Below are 23,277 nucleotides of genomic sequence, written 5' to 3' on the forward strand. Positions count from 1 at the left end.
TTACCATTTCATTAATCATAGGCTGTGCTGAATCATTTTTCCTGACTAGACTAAACCCTCTGTGCTCTTCTCATTTTATAAAAGTAAAGCAGACACAAATATTAATTGTCTCTTCTTCCTTTTTTTTTTTTATTGAGATAGAATCTTACTTTGTCACCTTCTGCAGAATGCCATGGCATCGTATCTCACAGCAACCTCAAACTCTTAGGCTCAAGCAATTCTCTGGCTTCAGCCTCCCCAGTAGCTGGGAAAATAGGCGCCCCCCACAATGCCCAGCTACTTATTTTTTTTTAGAGCCGAGGTCTCACTCTGGCTCAGGCTGGTCTCGAACCTGTGAACTCAGGCAGTCCACCCACCTCAGCCTCCCCGAGTGCTGGGATTACAGGAGTGAGCCACCACTCCCGGCCTCTTCTTCCTAACATACGTGTTTCAGGCCAATGCGTTGATGACCTTTGCTAGAATGACCTTCGGGAGGAAGGAGTTATGTGCTTTTCCCATTCCCAGGCCTTTACTGGTGAGTTGGTGAGCTGTTGCTGTCCACAGGTGCATATTAAGACCCTTAGGAGTATTATACAAAGTAAAAAAATAACTAAATGAAAATAAAGACAAACATTTTAGTACAAATGTCCTTGTGGAAAAATGATTTTTTTTCTTGTGGGTAGATATCTAGTAATGGTATTGTAGGATCAAATGGAAGGTCAACTTTTAGTTTTTGAGAATTCTCCATACCTCTTTCCCTAAAGGCTGTATTAGTTTGCAGTCTCACCAGCAGTACAGAAGTGTTCCCTTCTCTCCACATCCATGAAGCAACCAAAGTTCCCTTCAACCCATGAATGGATTCACAAACTGAGTTATACATACACCATGGAGAATCCTTGGTATACTTATATAGTATATAATAGTATACACTTATACTATTCAGCCATAAGAGAAGATGGAGACTTTACATCTTTTGTGTTTACCTGGATGGGGTTGAAACACATTCTTTTTAATAAAGTATCTCAAGAATAGAAAAAAAAATCCAGTGTGCTCAATACTAATATGAAACCAATATATAAACAACACAGGCCTCCGCAAAAGAAAAATACAAGTATAGTCTAGAAGGGGTAGGGGAGGGGAAAGGAGGAAGGAGAGAGGGTGATTGAAGGGATCTCACCTAATGTGCACAGTGTAAGGGTGTTCAGCATGTCCCTGGGGTGAAGAGCTCAACTACAACTTGAACTTTACCTTAGAAATAAAAATATAACCTAAACGTTTGTTATATTATAAATCTGATTTCGTTTTTTAAAAAAGCTCTGTTTTCTGTTCCGTTTTCTGCTACATCTGCAGATTTCCTCATTCTCTGAGGCTTTGTCCTTCAATTCTACTCTACAAAGAAAGGTCTGGATTTTGTAATTTCCCAGTGCAAAATGTGACCCAGAGGCACCACCTTTTGAAGAGTCTACATGGGGCTAACTTTATAAAATTGCAGGCTTCCTCCAGGGAGAGAGCTGGGGCCTACAGGGAACCCTCCTATGTAGAAAAAGAAACATAAAATGTCCTGCTGTGCAGAGAAAAATACTCCCCAAACCCTAGGCCCACCCAGAGTCAGTGAAGCAGTAGGAAGAAGGCTGGGGAAAGAGGCCGGGGATTGCGTGACTTCATAAACTGCCTGGTGCAGGCGTTGCTGTAGATGCCACTGAAACCGGGGTGGCACTCCACGCCCGGCAGACACACACAGGCCATCAAGGAGTTGCCTGTGGTGGTGTGATAGAGGCCCAAATTGGGGGGCTGCAGAGAAGGGTGTGTCTTCTCAGAGGAGAATCTTGTGAGATGTCCAGTCTCCTTCTCAAGATCATCATAAATGTAAAACTAGTTTATCTGTCTCAAACTACCATACAAACGTAAAAATTCTTATGGCATGGTGAGGAAACCTGGTAGTTGGACATCTGCCTTTTTCCTGAATGTCTAACGTTTACCAAGCTTCTTAATTCGTGACTTGTCTTTGTGTTCCTAAATATGTGTGAGGAACCTGGCTCTCTCAAAGGGCGCATCAAAAGCTGCTGGGGGCCTGCGTTTCCCTCCTTGGGGACAGAGCAGCAGGGAAGACAATGTGCTGTGTCCCTTCAGGTGGTCCCCTGCTCTACGACAACATCACATTTGTCTACAACTCGGAGCAGCTGAATGGGACTCAGCGGGTTCTCCTGGATAATGTCCTGTCGGAAGAGCAGTGCCGGGAGCTCCACAGTGTGGCCAGCGTGAGTACCGGAGAGGGAGAGGGCGGGCAGCCAGATCGTGCTGGCCCTGAACCCGGAGGTGCTTCAGTCCTGGTCTCATTTGGCCAGGGAGCAAGGCCTGAAATCTCACTTTCTGTAGACGGAATGGAGGTATTTCCCTAGCTTCTGTGTTGGGATGGTTTTAGTTTTTCCAGCTGGGATCTGGAACAGCTGATGGCTTAATCCCTAGGATGACAGCCATCAGGCATGTGCCCTGCCTATCATATAAAGTCACGGGGGAAAGCCCTTATTTTAATCAATAACTAACAAGTATATCAATCATTTACATTCTATTTATTTGTATAAAATGCGAGTATTTTATATTTTATAATGAAAACATACAGTGGAGATAAATAAAGATGTCTCTTTTAATTGGGATGAATAATTACACCAGGATCCTGGAGTGACGTGGGGATGATTCCGAACTTGCCCATAGTTTCCAGCTTTCCTAGTGGTCAAGGAAGAAAAAGAAACTTGTTGACTTCAAAGTTGTCCTGGATAAAGAATCTTCTTGTGTTTGCTTCTAGGGCATCATGCTTGTTGGAGACGGATACAGAGGGAAAACGTCCCCCCATACACCCAATGAAAAGTTTGAAGGTGCAACTGTCCTGAAGGCTCTCAAAGTAAAATCTTAATTCCTTTGGGGTTTGGGTTCCTTGGTTTCAATCCAGAGCTTCTATAAATGGTAGATCCAGGAAAGAGAAAAGTGTATAATGTATATATATCAGGACAGTTGAAGGAACAATGTATGAAATGGAACCTTCATCCTTTGTAACCACTCCTTCCTTCAGCCGTTAATTTATCAAACTTGATCTTCCCTTAATTTGTACCTGGCCAAAATTATACAGCCTCTGTCCTTAAAGAGCTCATGATGCAATTTTCCTCTACTGCAAGAAGGGCTGTTAGAGAGGACTGTAGAAGACAGGAAGGGCAACAGCTTCTCACTTTCTTTCTGGGGCTGGAGAGACCTTTTTCCAACACTTATTGTCCTCCCCACAATCCACAAGCAGGTAGTAAGTAGCATTCCCCTGGGTCAGCCCAGGGATGATCACCTTATATTGGCTTAAAGAAACTAGCGCCCGTTTGCCTCAAGTTCTCCGTTCAACTCCCCGGTTTCTCCTGTTCTTATTTCTCTTTCAGTTTGGTTATGAAGGCCGAGTTCCCCTGAAGAGTGCCCGTCTGTTTTATGACATCAGTGAGAAGGCGCGAAAGATCGTAGAATCCTATTTTATGCTGAACTCAACGCTGTATTTTTCCTATACGCACCTGGTCTGCCGAACAGCCCTGTCCGGTGAGATTCCAGAGCCTGAGCTCCTTCACTGCTACCCACCGTGCGGTGGGAAGAACGGCAGGGCCAAGCAAAGTTCTCCGGCCGCGCAGACTCATATTTTAGACGAGTTCTCCATTTCTAAAGTGAGAAAAGCTACACACTCTTATCTTCCTTTTCCTTCTTTTCTCCATCTTGGTTCTCTCAAGTTCTAGAAGGCCACACATTTTCTCTTTCAGTTTTATTTCCCGTAATTGGTGAAGTCATACAGAAAAGAATGTTTTTCTGCTCAAGGTTCCTCTGAGGGGGGAACCAGGAACGTGGAAGTTCTAGTCACCATCATGGCCACAAGCCCGGAGTGGACGCGTAGAAGATGAAGAGGTTGTTGAGAGAAGAGTTCTTAAAAAGGCAGAGACCACAGCATCCCCGCTCCTCACTAGTCCTTCTTTAGATCTTCTCTTTGACCCACCTGAATTTGGGGGGAAGGGTAATGTCCCAGGAGTAGACTTTATACTTGTAAAGTTACAGCTGAGTCCAAAGCTGTTTTTAAAATTCCATCCACATCCTTTTGCTGCCCCACGTGAAATGCAACCCCTGAAATGCCTGCCATTCCTCCCTGTGTGTTTTCTTTTTTTTTTTTTTTTTTTTTTGAGACAGAGCCTCAAGCTATCCCCCTGGGTAGAGTGCCATGGCATCACAGCTCACAGCAACCTCCAACTCCTGGGCCCAAGCGAGTCTCCTGCCTCAGCCTCCCAAGTAGCTGGGACCACAGGCGCCTGCCACAACGCCCGGCTATTTTTTGGTTGCAGCCGTCATTGTTGTTTGGCAGGCCCAAGGCTGGGGATTCGAACCCGCCACCTTAGGTGTACATGGCTGGCGCCTTAGCCGGTTGAGCTATAGGCGCCGAGCCCTCCCTGTGTCTTTATAGCTGAACAGACAGGTGTGACTGGCCAGGGTTTCACGGCAATTCACGTCCAAACCAGACAGAGTCTCCTCACTGCTCTTCACTGTTCCTTCTTGAATTCTGTCTTCTGTCTCTCCACGTTTGCAAAGGACACAGGAATGAGAGAAGACAGTCGGATCGTCAGTTTTTCTTTGAAAGGTCTGCACTTCATCTCTCATTCTTTGTACCCTTTTATGGCAGGTCAACAGGATAGAAGAAATGACCTCAGTCATCCGATCCACGCTGACAACTGCCTGCTGGACCCAGAGGCCAACGAATGCTGGAAAGAGCCTCCTGCTTATACATTTCGAGACTATAGGTACAGCCAGATGCTCGGAGCCCAGCTTTTACCCAGTAGTTATCAAAACCTCATGGAAACGGGAAAGCTGCTGTGTTTCCTTGTCATCACGTTCATCTCTGGGAAGCAGAGATTCTCCAGTAATCTACCGAGCGAGGCAGCTGCCATCACTGAGAAGTGATGTTACCATTTCAGTTTATCTTAAAAGCCATGCACGTGTTGCATTCTATACCACCTGTCCATTATGTTTTCATATAAAAAGTAAATTTTATTTTTAAAATGACTTGTTGTCACTGAAATCCTAGTGGTGTGTACATCTCAGCCTGAGTCTACATGGCATCTCAATACATACCCAGAGCCTATCACATCCCTTATCTGTTATTCATACCAATGAAGAACTTTGTGTATTTTATGTAGCAGAAGCTAGAAATCAGAAGAAAACAGTATTTTATCTTATTGAAAGATATTTTAGTGTGTAAAGAAAGAGTCAAAGCTTTAGTCACCATGTATAGAATTGTGTATTAATTATTACTACGTAGTGCTCTACTCAAAAATATTTTTTGAGCACCTTTTATCTGTAAGACTTGGCTAGATGACAAGGAACTTTCTAGCTTATTAAGAAAACAAATACATCTTTTAGAGTTACTATTATATAACTACTTACAAAAGTTATAAGTAATGTGGGCAAGTTCAGAACATTATATTAAATGAAATTTAGTTAGATTTTCTGTGGAGGAAGTGAAATATAAGATGATTAAATAAATACTTGAGAGGTATAACCCAACCTCTATCTGGTCTTCAAGGTCTTAGAGGGCCAATAATTTCAATGTCTAACTCAAAGGAAACTTACTAAACCCTCTGGTCAGTACATCAGTCAGCTTCATTATTCTCTGATCATGCTGTTGTAAGCATAGGATCGTACAAGTGGTTTTCCTGTTCTTCCCTAGTGCTCTCCTGTACATGAATGATGATTTTGAAGGAGGAGAATTCATATTCACTGAGATGGATGCTAAGACTGTGACGGTAAGTAAACCGATCCTGCAAATTTATTTAGTATTTGTATCTCAGTATTGATTGCCATTTTTCAAAGAACTCATAGACTGTTGTATTTCACATACTTCTGAACTCAAAAATTCAAAAAAAAAATAGAGAGATTCTCAGGAAATTTGTAGATCAACTGTCAGAAATGGAAGCATCCATGAAATTTTTCTAACCCATTGTAAAGATGGGTAAATTAAAGAGTAGAGATAGGTTGCACACCACAAGTTTGATCATGACCATATAGCTAGTTAGTGTTAAATGTGGAACCAAAACAAAGGTTTTCTGATTCTTTGTCAGAAATCTAATAGAAACATAAAAACTTCAGCTCATGAGTCACCCAGTCTAAGATAAGTCATATGATTTTACAGAATGGCCTTTAAGTAACCTGGTATTGTACATGCTTGGATGGAACATTGGCCTCCAAATACCTAGTTACCAAAATTATCACATATGTGTGTGCATATGTGTATATAGAGAGATGTACATAATTATAGATAGATAGATAGATATGATTATAACTGTACTTGCCAATTAGTATACATACACACACAAAAATATATATGTCAAAAGTAAGTCAGAAGTTAAATTCAAGCACCATCTTCCTAAGCAACCCAAGTCATTTGGGCAACCAATCTACTTAACACTTAAAGATTTAGACACTTAAAGAGTTAGAATCTTCATCTTTAAGCCAAAGAGCACACACAATGGTAGGATAATAGGTTTTCTAACTGAGTAAATAATCAAAATTTAGATTATGAGGTTTTTTTCCCCACCATTTAAGTTGTGGGATATATGTGTGGTAAACTTCAAAGTTCTGGCATTGTATAAGCTATTTCCAAAACTTCTCCTGAATTTTTTACTTTTCTCCTCATAGCTTGTGCGCTTTTTGCAATACTGAAACGTCTATCATTCTCACACAAATATTCATGAAACACTGAATATAAGCAGGTAATATAAAAAACTATGTATTACTGGATTTTAAAGGTGGTTCCTGTGGGTTAAAATTGTCTGGAAACATTGCTAATTTAATCTGAAAATGTTTCATGCAATTTTATACAATTGTTTATCTTTAGAAGGACATAATATCTGATGTCTTTGTGAGGAGCTTAAATATTGAAATGGGAGTATCTTGATACTTCATAATCTGGGAGATGAAATGAAGATTGACAATCTGGGTTATGGTTTAAAATTCCGATACAAGATTTACACATGTGGAGAAGCCTGTGTATAGAAAGAATTTCATTTCTGAGCTCTACTAACATGAATTTCAGGTACAAAAATGCAACCATCTCAGTTTGAAAGAAAATCAGATAGCTAAGAAGACTTCTTTGTCTCCATCTAGTGGCTATATTTGGAAATACTTAATGTTTAAAAGCAAGTGATGCCTCATGCCTCAGTTTTGCTGTTGAATGTACCTTAACTGTATTTCTGCTTTTTAAAGATGTGAAAACAGATAATATTTCCATTTTTGATATTATAATTTTAAAAAATATATAAATATTTTTAAAAGCATTGAATCTAGCTGCCTCTGAGTAACGGTAAAGGGAAAACTGATTTAATTAATTTTTAATCTAAGAGTTTCAATTTGAGAATATTTTTTAAATCAGTTATATTTTATGTTAATGCATGCTGCAGAGTTTTGAGGAAATTTTTTAGATAATTAAAATTCTTAGGTAAGCCAGCTCTTAGCCTGCTTCCCCTAGGAAATTTATTCCAATTAGTCTCGATCACAAAAGGAAATGGGTAGTTTTCTGTGTTCACTTCCTTCTTTGGCTGTGGAAGGATGAATGAAGCAGGGAAGTGTCTTCATGTGTGGAAACTCAAGAAAGGGAAGTCTTCTAAGTTCTTTGCTTTGGAATAAAAATCTGGAAATTGTGTCATTAACACAGTGGTGACTGAATATTTACATTTATTCAAGACAAATATTCTATAACACAAATGCTTCTCTGAGTCTGAAGCAGAGGAAAGTAAAGAGGATTTTCAAAATCACGCTTCATACACGAAAGATACGTGGGTTATTTTTAACAGCAGCATTTCTATGTGCAAGGTAGTAATTAAAGGGTTTTGGTTACTCCAGACAAATTTGAAGAAGATAAAATTTAATGACCCCCATTTGCTTCATGAAAAATTGAGTGTAGTATAGATAGGGGCTGTGTGGCAAAAGTGTATTTACAAGCATTTATTTAACCAGAAGATACTTTCCTATCGAAACAATGTGACAAATAGAGAGACGTTCACTAGACTGTGTTTATTCCTGCACATCTCTCATATCTAATTGGGATACTGCCTGTTGGATGAAATTAGTCTTGGAGATCCTTGTGAACCCACACACATATAATTGGTCTAATTGCTTTAGGCAGTTGATAACTTTTTTCTTAAACTTTCCTGAAGTTCTTCGTGTTAAAAATATTTTCAATCTGGGAGGCGCCTGTGGCTTAAAGGAGCAGGGCGCCGGCCCCATATACTGGAGGTGGCGGATTCAAACCTAGCCCTGGCCAAAAAAAAAAATAATTTTTTCAATTCTTCTAATTCCATCGCAGAAAAAACATTAAATTGTTCCCATACTCTGTCTTTGATGTTGTAAGATGTTCCCCAGACTTCTTAATTACACTGAAGCACGTATCAAGTTTTGGGGGGCTGCCTGCTATCTGCTACCTGGTACTATTTGTGACTCCTGAACAGTACCAGGTAGTGAGCACCCCAGAAAACTTGAAACTCAGAATCTCAAGGCCTCAAAGCTCCCTAAAAAGCTTCTCTATCCTACTTTATATGCTTTAAATGTCATTTATTTTTCTGTTTCTATATGGAAGTGTACAAGTTCCTTCTTTAGATAAACAGAATCAGATAGCTATTGAGGGCACTAGTAACAGGTGAGTTCTCTAGATTTACACCAGAAAAGTTGCCTTGATAAACTTCCCTAAGGAAAGCAACTCTAGCAAAGAAAAGTTACTCTTCAGTTACCGTGAATAGGAGAGTATCAAGACACTGCTTTTTTTCTGCTCTTCCCTTTCACATACAGGCAAAACATGTATACACACATAGGTATACATACATATGCACATGTAGACACCCAGGTACACACCTGCGTCTCTGGCTTCACTGACCTCTGACCTTCCACATATATTAGTCGTATAGTCAGGGAGAACCTCTGTTATGTAGCATCCAAGGACTTCTGAAGATTTTTCAAATACTCCTCCTGAAGCTAGAAGGGGAAAAATAGTCATCTCATTCACATAATTCAAATCAATTCAGAAACAGCTAGTTAGATAGGGCCCGTCTTATCCCAGTAGAAAGCCTGGTACCACTTTTTTTTTTTTTTGGTTTTGTTTTAACTTTACTTTTGTAAGCTCTACCATAGAAGAAGATTCTGTATTTACCAAGGAAGGAAAATGGACTTTATTCACATCAGACTTTTTTAAAACACAGAGACCAGGCCCTTTATACTCAGTTGCTTACCTGCACTCAGCGTGGAGAGCCTGCTTGTGTGATCTTATGTCCTGGTTCTGCAGACCCAGCACCATTTCTTTTTCTCTCACTGTGCTCTTCTGCTGAAACACCATGGGCCTGAGCAATGCATAAGTTTGGAAGTACCGTTTCCTCTCAAAACACCCGGAGCTCAAGGGATAGGTCCCCCCAGCGAGTCATGTGTTCTCATCACTGGAGATATTCAAACAAATGCCAAAAGGACCACTGGGGAGGAATATTTAAAGAGACTCAAATATCACATGGAATTAGACATGACTTTTTAAAATTACTACATTGTGAAATGTGCATAAGCCATAAATGCACAATTTAGGAATTAGAAAGTGTGGCCCCCGTTTACCTCCTACTTAGATCAATTGTAGAACTTTCCCAGTACTCCGTATGTCCCCCTGTGTTTTAGTAAAACACATTATTAACCTAAGAATTCTGAACGTGCACCTACTTGGTACGTCGATGCTTTGCTGATGTTGAAGCTGAAGAAGAGAATTAAAAGCGAGAGCGTTTGCCTTCTTGGAGTCTGCGACTGTCCGCGTAGCATATGTGGAACACTTACTGTGTACATGGACTTTGCCACACATTTTACGTGAAAAGTTTTATTCTCTGTGATAGAGATTATTTTGACTTTATTTCATAGGCGATAAAATTGAGACAGTCTATATCTTCTTCAGCCTTAGGATTCCATTATTTTTTGATTCAATCCTTAAATCATCCCATAGAAGCCTGGGTAGGTGGGGGGGGGGAAGTGTAGAAATCTTTATAAGAATTAAAAGTCTGATTTTCACTGTATTTCTCAGGCCTCTATAAAACCAAAGTGTGGGCGTATGATCAGCTTCTCTTCTGGAGGAGAGAACCCTCACGGGGTGAAGGCTGTCACCAAAGGCCAGAGGTGTGCTGTGGCGCTATGGTTTACCTTGGACCCACTGTATAGAGAACTGGTGAGTTTCTAGCCCACGCAGGAAGTCAGTTAAAATTGCTTCATTAACTGATTTGTCTGAAAAAAAAAAAAAAGCCCTTTTAATTGTCCCTAACCCTTCAGGGACCGTAAAGATCATGACAAAACTTCTACAGACCCCTTTCTGGTTTCCAACGCTGGCACTGTTTTCTAAATAAGAGCAAATTTTTCTGATCAGTTACCTGACCTCGTCATCACACATCTAACTTTTCTTGTGTGAATCTGAGGAACGGAGCTGGGCTGTGAAGACAGTTCTTATCCAGATGTGTTCTGATAAGTGAAGGTGTTTGCAGAAATAGGGCGATATTTGGCAGTCGCCAATCAGTCTAAAGTTTATTAACAAAGTATAGCTTCAAGAGAAAAAGATTACTGTCTGCTGATTGCCGGGAAGAGGGACTTGTTTTCTCAGCAAATCATTAGAAAGAGTATTGAGCCATTTATGAAATGTGGTTGAGGGTGAGGGAATCTGTGTAAGATTATTATTATTTATTGATAATTTAAATATTAATGTATTAGTACTACATCTGAAGTTGCTGGGGGAAGAGACCTCAGCTTAGAAAAGAGATCTTAGCTTGGAGAAGAGACCATGACCTCATCCCTTTGTAAGGGATGAGCAGAGCTGTGATCTCTATTTGTGAAGCTACAGAGACGTTGTTTAAGACTTGTGGGTTTGGGTAGAAGGTCCTGGGAGGAATATATGGGCCCCACATAAGGAATCACTTTCAAATAGTTGCCATGGTTTGGTGGCATTGTCTGCTCGGAAAGACTGCTGGCCTGGACCTCCTTTCTCCATAACTGGGCTGACTAGATAACTTCAAAGTCTTCTCCAGCCCCAACTGTTAAAGAAACTATGAAATTCTATGGCATTCAAAAATGGCATTCTAGAGCCAATTCTCCATTTTAAGTTCCAATTTTATCAGAAACTATCTGGAAATAATGCCGTTTACTCACATATTTTTCACTATCAAACCTAACTCACAAAGTTTTTTTGCTCACATTCCCTAAGCACTGTTTCATCTACAGCAGAACCTCTGTAAGTTGACCACCGAAGGGACTGTAACTAACTGGTCAACATATGGAGGTGGTCAGCATAGGGAACTAGGCCTACTGCCCTGGTATGTAATCATGGTGCATGTCTGTCCGGTCTAGGAAAATTAGATCAACTTAAGGAGGTAGCCCATGTGGGGAGGTGGTCTACTATGGAGTTCTGTATTTTACAAAAGACTTCTTATAATCTACTAATTTTATAAAAACATGTGCCTGGGAAGTTCCGCCAGGAGGCCCCAGCAGCAGTGTACTTTTTGTAGCAGGGGAATGAAGAAAGACTTACGTAAGCCCAGTCCTAAGAGAGAGGACTGTAGCCAGACACAAAAACAGAAAGAATGGTCCCGGCAATGGGAGCAGAGCACTGAGTTCTGAAAATATCAAGGGGCACAGAACAGGCTTCACCTATGATTCCTTGTATTTTCCATCTCCAAAATGCCCGCATTCCTTCAAAACACATTTGTTAATACTAAGGAACCTGGGTAAACAAGACTGTGAAAATAGTGTGGAAAAGGTGCCTCTACTTCACTATCCAATTCAGCAGACATTGAATCTGTTGTATCATTCAGTATCCAAACTCTCTCCTCCAAGGCGGTGTTCTATCAGAATGAGCTGACACAAAGTTCTCTTTACTCCTTTCTAATCAGTAAACTTAAAGAAAAATCCCCTCCTCTGACAAAACTACTCGACTTCTCCAAATTTGGGGCAGTAGTGTCATCTAGTGGACATAATGGGAAATGACCAGACCCTCTTCAACTAGTAGAAAACTACTCAGCTGTGATTCACATACTTGACTACACACTGGAATCAACTGGGGATCTTTACAAACTACTGACATCTGGTTCTGACCTTCAGCATTCTTATTTTATTGGCATGTGATATGCTCTAGGTATCAGGAGTTCTAGAAGCTCCCCAGGTGATTCTAATGTACAGCAGAGTTGGGAGTCCCTGGCTTACCTGCCTTTTCTCAGCTTGAATTCCTGACCGCAGAAATCTTGCAGATGAACACGTCCTTAGAGCTGGAAGAAAGTCATGCTAATTATAGATTATTTTATTTATTTTTTTAACTTTCAGTTTTTTTAATTTTTATTCATATTTTATTGTTTCGGTTCAATTGAACGCACTGTGAATTAGGTTACATTGTGTGCATTTGTTAAATAAAGCCCATCTTATAATTGTGTCCCACCCCCAAGAGGTGTGCCATACACCTTAACATTACTATATAGATTATTTTTAAAGGCATTCAATTTCAAGGAACATTTAGCAACATAAACTCGTAAGGATGTAAAGATACTAGGATTTTATATATAGGAAGTCGGACGATTAAGTTTCAGAACTCACCCTAGAAAAAGTACTGCATGTGTCATTTCTGGATATGACGACGGTCACCCTTGACATATTCTCCTGGGCCATCTGGTGACCTTAGCACTTTCTCTAGGGTGAGTTCACCAACTTAAATTGTCCAGCCTTGTGTATTGGTTCCAGCTCTTAAATTTCTTTCCCTTCATGAAGATTTGATTTTCTTATGACCAACAGATGTGAAAGTTTTGTATGTGGGTCAATTTGTTAAGCAACAGGTTGTTCTCCTCTTATTCATAAAGTAGTGCTCAGACTTTTAGATATAACAGCAGCTGATTTCACTGCTGTTAGTACACTTGATCCTTGTAGATGCCTTTTTTTTTTTTTTAAATTTCAGATTAATGTGTGGGTCTACGCTGTTAGGTTACACTGTTTGTGTTTGTTAGGTAAGGGCCCTGCTGTAGTTGTGCCCCTCGCCCAGAAGGTGTGCAGTATGCCCTCTTTGTGCCCATTAAGTTGGAGCACACCAAACCCCCTTACACCTCCCCCATCCCTCCTCCCCAACCCCCCCAACTTGAACTAAAATGAGTCTTTCTCTTGTGTGGGCATATAATAGTTTGTCTACTGGCCTCCTATTAGTATTAAATACAGATAATTGCTTTTCTATTCTTGTGATACTTTTCTAAAGAGAATGTTCATTAACTCTAATCAGGTTAATACAAAACATGTAAAGTCTCCATCTGTTTAATGGCTGAATAGTATTCCATGATATACATATCCTACAATTTATTAACCCAGTCAAGGGTTGATGGGCACTTGGGTTGATGCCACATCTTGGTGATTGTAAAATGAACTGCGATAAACAATCTAGTGCAAATGTCCTTATAATAAAATGATTTGTTTTCTTCTGGATAGGTACCTAGTGATGGGATTCAGGGATCAAATGGAAGGTCTATTTAGGTGGCTTTATGTCAACATTATTTTCACTTACAAGCTCTTGCAAAAAAAAAGGGATTTTGTTTTCAAGTTATAAAATAGTTATTTTCATAACTTACTGTGCAGCACTGTGCTGGAGACTGGGGATGCAAACTAAGTGAGACATAACCCCTATTCTCAAGTAGCTTGAATTCAAATTAGAGCTATAAGGTAGGGACCGCAAGACAAAGTTCAGTAGGAATCGGTAACAGCAAATGTGTGGTTTAGGGGATATAAACAAACAATCATTAAAGGCTTCCTTATGGAGATGACATTTGAAATAAGCTTTAAAGGATGAGTAATATTTCTTTATGGAGAGACATTTTGAACAGAGAAAGTCTTCATCTGTTTATATATTTATTTGTCAAATACACTGGAGACTGACTCTATTGTCAGCAGCTTTCTTCTGCACTGGAAATATGGCAGTGACCAAGACGATGACATTCCCTGGTATCGTGAGCTTATATTCTAGTGGAAGGAAAAAACAACAAATAAGTAAAATCAAAAGAAAAATGAATGAGAGATAAATGATGTGTGGCAAATGGAACAAGGCAACTCGTTTGAGAGTAGAGTGTGGGCTGGGGGGGGGAGGCAAGGAGGGGACCTCTCTGAATAAGCAACATATGAGCTACAACCCATGTGACAAAAGGAAATTGAGGAAGATAAATGTCTGTAGAAGAGTCTTCCAGGCAGAGCACAAGTTGCAAAGGCCCAGAGACAAGAGGGAACTTGGAGTAACCAACAAACAAAAGAGGCCAGAGCAGCTGGAATGTGGCTCGGGCAAGGGGGGCACAGTGTAGTCTGCACAGAGAATATAGAGGGGGCAGGGCACAGATTCTACAGGCTGGTTAAAAAATGTGAATTTTATTCCAACAAGTGAGAATTCATTGTGGTCCCTCCACATTCCTCCCCAAGTCCCAGGGGAGTTACAGGACACAAAAGAACGCTTTCATTCACATGTGGGCTTAGACTAGAGTAAGAACAGAAAAAAATGAAAAGATGCAAATGGTTTGAGATGCAATTTGAAGGTAGACCAACCAGACCTGCTGTGGATCCACGTAGGGAATAAGAAAATACAGGCTATGATGGGAGTATCCAAAGGAGCGTTCACTCCCAGTGGGGACTGGGACTGGACAGTTCCTAGAGTGCTGTGTTCAGGGAACTGGAGGTAGGTTAGGAAGCTGAAGTATGAGGCAAGAAGAGGGAAGAAGAATCTGGCCAGAAAAATAAGAAAAGTGTGAGTCAGGCGGCTCTTTATGAGCACACCAAGAAGACTGGACCTAGAACTCGAAGCCATAGGAACCCAGTAAAGAGTTGTGAGCAGGAAGGGACTTGGCCAGACTAAAGTGAGCAGGATTCGTCAGAAACATGGGGCGGGGGTGTTGTGAAATCAGGGGGGCCAGGATGGAAGCTGCTGCAGTGACTAAACGTTTAAATGTGGGGCCCTCAAAATAGAGCAATTTGCTCTGTGGGACATGTGCCAATATCTAGAGATGTCTTTGGTTGTCAGGTTGACTCAGGGGAAGGTGTTATTAGAGGGGCACAGGATGTTGTTCAGCATCCTCTAGGGCACAGCAACAGCCCCTTACAATAAGGAATTATCAAGGCTAAGAATCCTCAGGCTAAACTAAGGCCACAGTAATGTGCATTGACTGGAGGGGGACAGAGGTCAGTTCAGAGCAGTGAGGATGAGGTGACAGCAAACCCAAGAAACCAGGGCAGGCTTTTAAGACCAATGGGGAAGCCAGTGGTCTTTACTGGAAGAGAGAAGATGTGAAGAACAGAGTATGTCTGTGGGGAATAAAGTGGGGGGTGTAGTTTGAACACTGGACGGAGGTGGAGCTGTCTCTGAGGCCAGGAAGCGTTTGGACAGACACTACTGCTTTGCCCGAGAGAAGTCCTGGACGGTGGGCACTCAGGACACAGGCACGTCAGGGGGAGGCACCAGCCTGGGAACGAAGCTGAGGTTCTGTTCATAACTGGATTTAGCACCACTCCGTGTACAGATGGATGCCAGGAAGTGTTTGGGAAGCATCTGCTGCTGGGACTGATGGCCACGCTTGTAACTGAAATGTGTAAATTGTCTTTTTTGCAGGAGCGGATACAGGCCGATGAAGTCATTGCGATCCTGGACCGAGAGCAGCAAGGGAAGCATGACGTGACTATCAACCCGAAAGATGAGCTATAGGAAGGAGAAAGAATGTTCTATCAAATATTTATTTAAATTGTTAATCTTATGAGAACCTTTTTATTTTTGTACAGAGCCGTGGTATAAATTAACAGGTTAATACGCGTCATCAGATCTCCCTTCTGTTCCTAAGGACACTTGCTGTGCCTCACTTAATCTGTCTTGGATTTTTCTCCCCATCTTTTCAGAGATGGGGTCTTGCTGTGCTGCCCAGGCTGGAGAGCAGTAGCTGTCACAGGCACAATCCTAGCTCGCTGCAGCCTCAAACTCCTGGGCTTGAGTGGTCCTGCACCTCACCCTCCCAAGGGACTGGGACCAGAGGCATGTGCCACCAGGCCATGCCTTCTGTGTGGTTTTTCATCAGTTTATCTGTCAAAGCCCAGTCACACACACACCCCCAAAACACACTAACTCACACACTTAATTTGCTGCAGTTCCAAAAACTCAGAGAGAATCAGCTTGTCTGGGGTGAAACTATAGCTCTTACGTGACTACAGCTCTCATGGCTCCCCCCTTTCTGGTTCCCATGTGATTTGGTCTCAGAAGGCCTCTCTGGCTCTTTGCCTTTGGTTCCTGTCCTCTCATGGTGCTGAGAACCGTGAGCTCTGACTCCCTGGAGTCTGCTCAGCTGTGATTCTGAGGGCCCCTGCCAGAGTCTGCACTGCCTCAGGTATCATGGGCATAAATACGCTCCAGGCTCTAGGGAACAATATTCCTCAGATAATAACTAAGATAATATAAGACAGAGGGGCCTTCGGTCTTTCTGGGGCCTTGGTGGAGTTTCTGGGTCCGGTATTTTCACCAGAGAATTAACTTATCCTGGAAGCTTTGACTTTTCCCCCACGGTGCTCCAGAGAAGACTGTTCCGTGAGCAGCAGTTTTAAAGTCATGTAGCTGGTGAATGGAATGACCCTTCACCTCAGTGCCTTTGCAAGAATATCTTTAATACCACCTGGATCGGAGCACATTGCCAGGTTTCCTGTGACGTCTACTATTCGAAAGAGGTGTTTTGTATTTAAGTAAGAAAAACAGATCTCTAGTTGTTCTCTGTCTTTATCTGCATCTGTTTCATGGCCCTCCCGTGGCTGCTGTCCAGCACACAGGTCCGTGCTCATGTCTGATTTGTTGAATAAAAGGGAGCCTTATTTTAAAATCTGGCATTTATTTGTCTTCTCCCAAACGTTTGGTTTATCTTCTTAGAAAGGGATCTTGATCCCACAGGAGGTCTAGAACAACCCGGGCAATGTTGGGCCATGACTAGTTTTGCTGGCACCTTGTACTCTAAGGCTCCAAGAAAGGGGAGGGCACCTTTAAGAAAGGCTGAAGAAGCAGAGATAGTTTAGCAAACAGGTTGATCGGAGAAGGCCCAGCTCTTGGTCCCAATTCTAAGGAGGACGCTGCAAAGGACACCGTTCACCTGGTTGTTGAAATAACTTACTACCCAGGACGAAATCACTGTAGATGCCAGTGGTAGTGGCGAAAGTTATCATTTGCCGTTTACATTCCTGGTTAGTGGTAAGAACATTCATTCATCCTTTGGAACCAAAAACTTGAGTTATAGTGATTTGTGTGCGATCAGGATTTTCCACCAGACTTTCTGGTCGTATTTCCGTCACGGGAACAGGGATGTGGAAGGAGCAGTAGGTTATAACGATTATAACCCGGCCCTATCAAACGTGCCCTGTTGTGTGACCTGGAGCTACTCTCTGTCCTTTTCTGGGCTTCAGATTTCCTTCTCAGAAAAAATGAATTAATTTGATGTAATTGTTTCCAGAAGCCCGCCCTCTTGCTTAAAATAAAAAAAAAAAAATCAAAACCAAAACAAAAACTAATTTTAGCAATATTCACGAATAAGGTCAGATTTATTTCTGCTAACATTGTGGGAATTATGAATGTGCATGTGATTTAAATTCTTAAATACAATTTTAGGGCTAAAAGAGCTTTGAAAAAGGTATTCTGCTTTTTGTTTGCTCTACTGCTGTGTAGATCTTGCTGGCACTCTGATTTGCGGATAGGAGGATCTGGGCAAGGACCTAATTTCTGTTTTCTGGTAACACGGCATCAAGGAGTCACTAGTGGGTCTTTGCAGTTCCTGCTTCCTGAGTGCACTGGGCACTCCGGGAGAGGCAGGAACTTCACTGATCCTGATGTTCAGTCCCACAGAAAGTGGGTGAAAGCCTCCGTAGCTGGTGTTGTGTTAGATCCACGTCTTGTACCAGACTCTCACAACACAGAGTCGTTATTCTTGTTTCGCAGGTTACCCGTGTTGATTTACACACGGAGCGCCATGTACATACTAAAACATTCAGTTTTTAATCCGCTCCACATCAAAGCATACATCATTTCATTCAAACTATTTAAGGAGTGTCGTCAGATGACTTTAAAAAAAAACCAAGCTCAGAAATTTCAGTCTGTTATGTAGTCCCTCGATGGGCCCATTAGAATTTTTATAGCTTAAGCTGAAGGGGGCATAGAGATCACAACTCAATTCCCCATTTCTTTTTGGTGGTAACTGAGGCTCGAGGTAGGAAAGATGATCCCATGGTCATAGAATTCAAGTAGGGAGAGACAGGGCCCAAGCCAGGACTGTTGAAGTGGGTTAAGCGAGAATGCCTGGGGGAGGAGTGCATGGGAGCAAAACTCCTGGGGCCAGGCTTTGTCCCCAGAAGACGATACAGTCAGGTGGTCCTTGCTCACCAATCTGTGGGCCTGCAGGGCTGTGTCTGGGCAGAATGTGTGTCTCCTTCTAATTCCCACCAAAGTGCCATGTGTTCTTAAGTCAGCCTAGGTGAGGAAGCCCAGTTTGTATGGCTAGTGCTCTTTATCTGGATCACTTGGGGAATCACTATTTGCCTCCAGGACTGTTCCCTGTGTAAAAAGTCTGCAGTTCACAGAGCTTTTGTTTTCACCTACGTGATTGGACTGAGTGCTTACAGCACAGAACGTGTCACACCCTAGGAGCCTCAAGAGTATTCTGGGCATGGATTATGGCGCCCGTTTTGCAGAGGAGGAAATGGAGAACAGTGAGGTGAAATGATTATCTGGGGTCCCTCAGCTCTGTGCATCTGACTGAGCTCAAGATGCAGAATTTGGAGGCACTTAAGGGGAAAATAAAACCCCAGGGTTATTGCTCCCTTGGCCATGCTCCCAGGTATATTAAATGTAAAATAATAAATTAAAGTGAAGGAAAAAAAGTGATTTTATAAAATCAACTTGTTCTCCTTCATTTTCCTGTTAAGTGATGGTGGTGGCATATTTCCCCGTGCTCATTTTCCTGTTAAGTGATGGTGGTGGCATATTTCCCCGTGTTCATTTTCCTGTTAAGTGATGGTGGTGGCATATTTCCCCATGTTCATTTTCCTGTTAAGTGATGGTGGTGGCATATTTCCCCGTGTCTCCTCTGAGATACAGTAAATACAGCTTGCAACATTCAATCTGATTCAGCCGGTTTTTGGAGTCCACACTCAGGGCCTGGCACTACTTTATAAACCTCACAAAAGTGAAGAGAATTCTCGTCAGGTATCATTTTTCTCTCCCTCAAAGGCAAAAAGAATCTTGAAGTTAAATTTTTTCTTCAGAAAAGACTGGTACAAGATAAAGTGATACTCGGAATGTGTGATGTACTTTTCTTCACGGCCCGGAGTATAAATCGTCTGACAAAGGACTCTCAGTTTTAATGTCCTCTTCATCATTAAAACACAGTAAGGGACAGTCTTTGGCACTTATTCAGGAGAAGCTGTGGAGTGAGTCAGTCCCATTTAATAATATATACCTACGAAGTTTAACCAAGTACAAATGCTGAATTATTTCACGTATGACAGCCACAGCAACTCCCTTACTGACGTCAAAAAAAGGACGCCTCACCGGTTTCTGAGGCCAGAGCATTAAACACTCTGAGGTTACTCACAATGGTGGGGCTGAGAAGTGGCAAAACGTTGAACTGTTCCCAAATACAGGAGCCATTTGGCAAAAACGCCAAACCACAAGACAGTGGTTAAATCCCTCCCTCCCTCCTGACAGGAGGCCTGGGATGTGACGTCCTCACAGGGTTCCAGCAGCCCACCCACAAATCCTTTACTCCCAGATAATTCGATGTTTCTAACATGAGGCGCAAGGCTCTGTCTCGTTCTGGACCTGGCTGATTTCTTCAAACACATGGAAACACGTCACATCCACCTCTCTGAGCTCACTGCGGGGTGGCAGCTGCAGACTCACCCTGGCACAGCCTGCCCCTTCCCTTCTCCTCCCTGCAAATCGCATTGTTTTCTGGGCCTGCCGTGACCTCTGAAGCCAGATGACGTCAAGTCTGGAGCAATCTGATCACTGATCCGGGTTTGCTCCACCGTGGATGGAAAAGTTGGGTTAATGAGTCACCTCTGGCTTCGAAAATCTTGTTAAGGCCCCAACAATAAAAAGAAAAAGCAAGTACCTGTCTTTCTGTCCTGACACATTGCTAAGGAAGGAAAGTCTGAATGCTGCTTTTAGTCTACACACCACACACCTTTTCTAACCCCTGTATGTGATACATTCTGGGCTACAGGGAACAAAAAGTGAACAAGAGTCATCCTGCTTTCTCTGTCCTGTAGAACAGCCACAGAGGAGAGCCAGGATCGGGGAGAGTTGACAGCCCTTCTAACTTCACAGCCGCTCTCCCATCTCTCTCGTCTTCTGCCCTTGAAAGACCAAGCAATTCAGAACAGATAAGACCGAGTATCTTCTTCATCTGAGTCTCCAGTTCAGCAGAGCGCTAGTTATCACCCACCCATATGTTCTGGAAATCTTGCCCTGGGCCCCTTTGGTCAGACTTCGCTGCCTTTCCTCATGATTGCGTGTGATGGTGCAGGTTCCAGTGACCCCAGACCCCACTGTAGCCTCCTCCCTTATTCCAAGGTTATGTTTTTTGCTTCTGCCGTATTATCTGGGGGAAGATGTGTGGGGGAAGAAATGGGGACTGAGCAAGAAGCATTATCTGCTGTGTCTCATCCTCCTCTGCTTGTTAACTATATATCCCCCCACTGTTTCAAAGGCTGTAATCATCACTGGCATTTATAAAGCCTTTTTATGGTCTTGAAGCACTTAGCAATCATATGTAATTACATAATTGTCTTGAGAGATACATCAATGCAATCTTCATTTTATAAATGGGAAAAATGAACAGTCACAAGGAAGGTGGTGTAGTAAAGCTCTGGCCATTTGTTAATACATTTTTTGGATGGTTTTTCAGTGGTTACTAGGTAGCGGGTGTTTAGAAAGGACTCAAAGATGAACACAATTTTATCGGCTCTTTTAAGGAGCTCGAAGTAAAGTAGAAAATACAGACATTAAAAATGATCAGTATAAGGTAGGTCAATGTGCTGGTGGCAGTGTTATGATCCAGGTGGGTGCAAAGAGCCATGTGAGTTCAGGGAAGGGAATGGTTGGGGATAGAGAAAGGTTTACAGATGTGGTGACAGTTAAGCTGGGTCTGGCGTGTCTGACTTTGCCACCAGGAAGCAGGAATGAGCCACGTAACCTCTCTGTCACCACTGTGTCTCCAACTGAAAAGTGTTTGTTGCATTTGAACTGGATGGTTCCTTGGGTTCTAAAATATTGAGCCTTCAGAGAATTTTAGAGTGTTCATAAGAGTGGTATTGTGAGGTGGGGTAGAATGAGATTTTTAATACAGATTGCCAAGGGGAAAATACTTTAAATAATGTGTGAAAATCCAAATAAATACCAGTTGAACAGAAAGTTTTATTTATTCCCTTGCAAGGGAGTTCTTATTCGAGTGGGGGTGGAGGGGGTGAAACCTTCAAGAACCATGCTTCCTGCTGAAAAGCAGGGGAGTGGCGGTACCAGAAACAGCTGACGGGACACTCAGCATTCAGACTGAAGTCAGTGGCTGTCCCTGCAGCATTTTCCTCTGCCTGCGAGTCCCTGAAACTTTCTACCCCACATACCCTGGAGCTAATCTGCTCACTCAAACTTAGACTTTCATATCACAAACGGGAGAAATGGTGATATTCCAGCCCACAGGTAGTTGTCTGAAGGCACAGCATTTGGTAAACTCAGTAAATCTTTCGAGAAAATCAGAAATCTCTGTAATGTTTTATTAATGACACTTCTTCCAACATAAACAGAACAGGTTTTCAGTGGAAGCAAACGATCTCCAGCAGGAGTGAGGGAGGCCATTTGCCTCATGTAAAACCAAACGATGGAACGGGACAAACGCAGTGTGTCCAGCCACCCTGATTCTGTTTGTTCTCTGTCCCTGTTTTTTGGTTTGTTAAACTTTGCAAATGCCTTTGAAGATCTTTGGCAATTAGACTCTGTAGATTTAGATTTAGAGTAAATTATAGAGTCCCGGAGGCACAGAAGGAAAGTTCAAGGCTTCTGGTCTCTGGAGGGTCTCTCACAGTCATCCAGTTTGCGGCAACATTTACTGAACAGAGTCCAGGATTTTCATTACATTGAAAGTTGAGAGTTTTCAGGACAGGTGTTTCTCTCTCACTAGATAACATGAACTAAAGCTTATATTTCCTTGAATTTAACATTGGCAATTAATTAAAGATGCCCCTTAATTCCTCTATACCCCAAATGAAGGTGTCACAGCATCTTTTAGTACAACTGGATTCTGAGTAGTCTTCATTTGCAATTTATTCTGCCCTTAGCTACTTAGTGTCAAGTGGAAAACAGGCACAGAAAGCCTCGTTGGTTGGCGCTCCCTTGAGTAGACAGAGGAAGATTCCCAGGAGAATGTTCCACTTCCCTTCATTCTTTAGCACTGGGGTCACAAAGCTTTTTCCAGCACCCCAGACTAGATCATTATATATATAAGGAAAAAGAAACCCAGAGGGCTTAAGTTAAAGTCACAGTGGATGTCAGTTCCCCAAGTTAAAAAAAAAAAAAAAATGCTGGCTGTAGTTTCTATGGACGTTTCGCAGTTTTAAGCATTGTTGATCTTTTGCATAACTAGGAGGCAGGAGGAACTATTATGAACTTATCTGACACCAGGTCTCCCCTGCTCCCTAGACTCCCCCAGAAATCCAGAAAGAGGCAGTGTCTTCAGCAAGATGGTTGCTGCCACCAATCTGAGCCAGTTAAGGATGATTAAAGCTGTGTTCAAACATGCCCGGGCTTCCTCACAGGGAGCGTTGTGAGCTTTTTCTGAACTTCCAGGCCGCAGGGCTGAGCACAGGGTACAGATTTTTTCTCCCAGACATTTGGCATCTGAATGATGTTTTTTGTCTCTAAGGGCAATAAAAGTAAATCAGATGTTGCTCCCTGTACCAGGAAGTTTGCTTTGAAGCACTGGTGAGCCGCTTCAAAGGCTGGGCACCACGCAGAGACCGAGATGCCGGGCCCTGGGCTCTGTCAAGGTGCGTCTACAGCCTGGGACGCATGCCCACCCCAGCACCTACCAGCTGGGGCCCGAAGGTCAAATTAGTCAAATGTGACAAACTGGCGTGCTGAGGACTGAAAACGGGCTCCCTTCAGAATCTGTAGACGATGCCATCATGCCTGGAACTCTGGGGGAAAGTGTATAATTTTCA

General features: G+C 42.3%; 1 protein-coding gene across 1 annotated transcript in view; it reads left to right on the plus strand.

Moving 5' to 3' along the window:
• The window catches only part of P3H2 (prolyl 3-hydroxylase 2), a 160,216-nt gene extending 143,318 nt beyond the window's left edge, over positions 1-16,898 (plus strand). The window contains exons 9-15 of the mRNA XM_003792704.3: positions 2,110-2,237; positions 2,783-2,878; positions 3,396-3,546; positions 4,667-4,784; positions 5,711-5,786; positions 10,082-10,222; positions 15,653-16,898. Coding sequence (XP_003792752.1) covers positions 2,110-2,237; positions 2,783-2,878; positions 3,396-3,546; positions 4,667-4,784; positions 5,711-5,786; positions 10,082-10,222; positions 15,653-15,745 — 803 coding nt within the window. The 3' untranslated portion in view covers positions 15,746-16,898. The remainder of the gene's footprint in view (positions 1-2,109; positions 2,238-2,782; positions 2,879-3,395; positions 3,547-4,666; positions 4,785-5,710; positions 5,787-10,081; positions 10,223-15,652) is intronic.
• The last annotated feature ends 6,379 nt before the right edge of the window (positions 16,899-23,277 follow it).

The sequence above is a fragment of the Otolemur garnettii genome, unplaced genomic scaffold (assembly GCF_000181295.1).
Source record: "Otolemur garnettii isolate 467f Iridium unplaced genomic scaffold, OtoGar3 scaffold00060, whole genome shotgun sequence".
NCBI classification, from domain to species: Eukaryota; Metazoa; Chordata; class Mammalia; order Primates; family Galagidae; genus Otolemur; species Otolemur garnettii.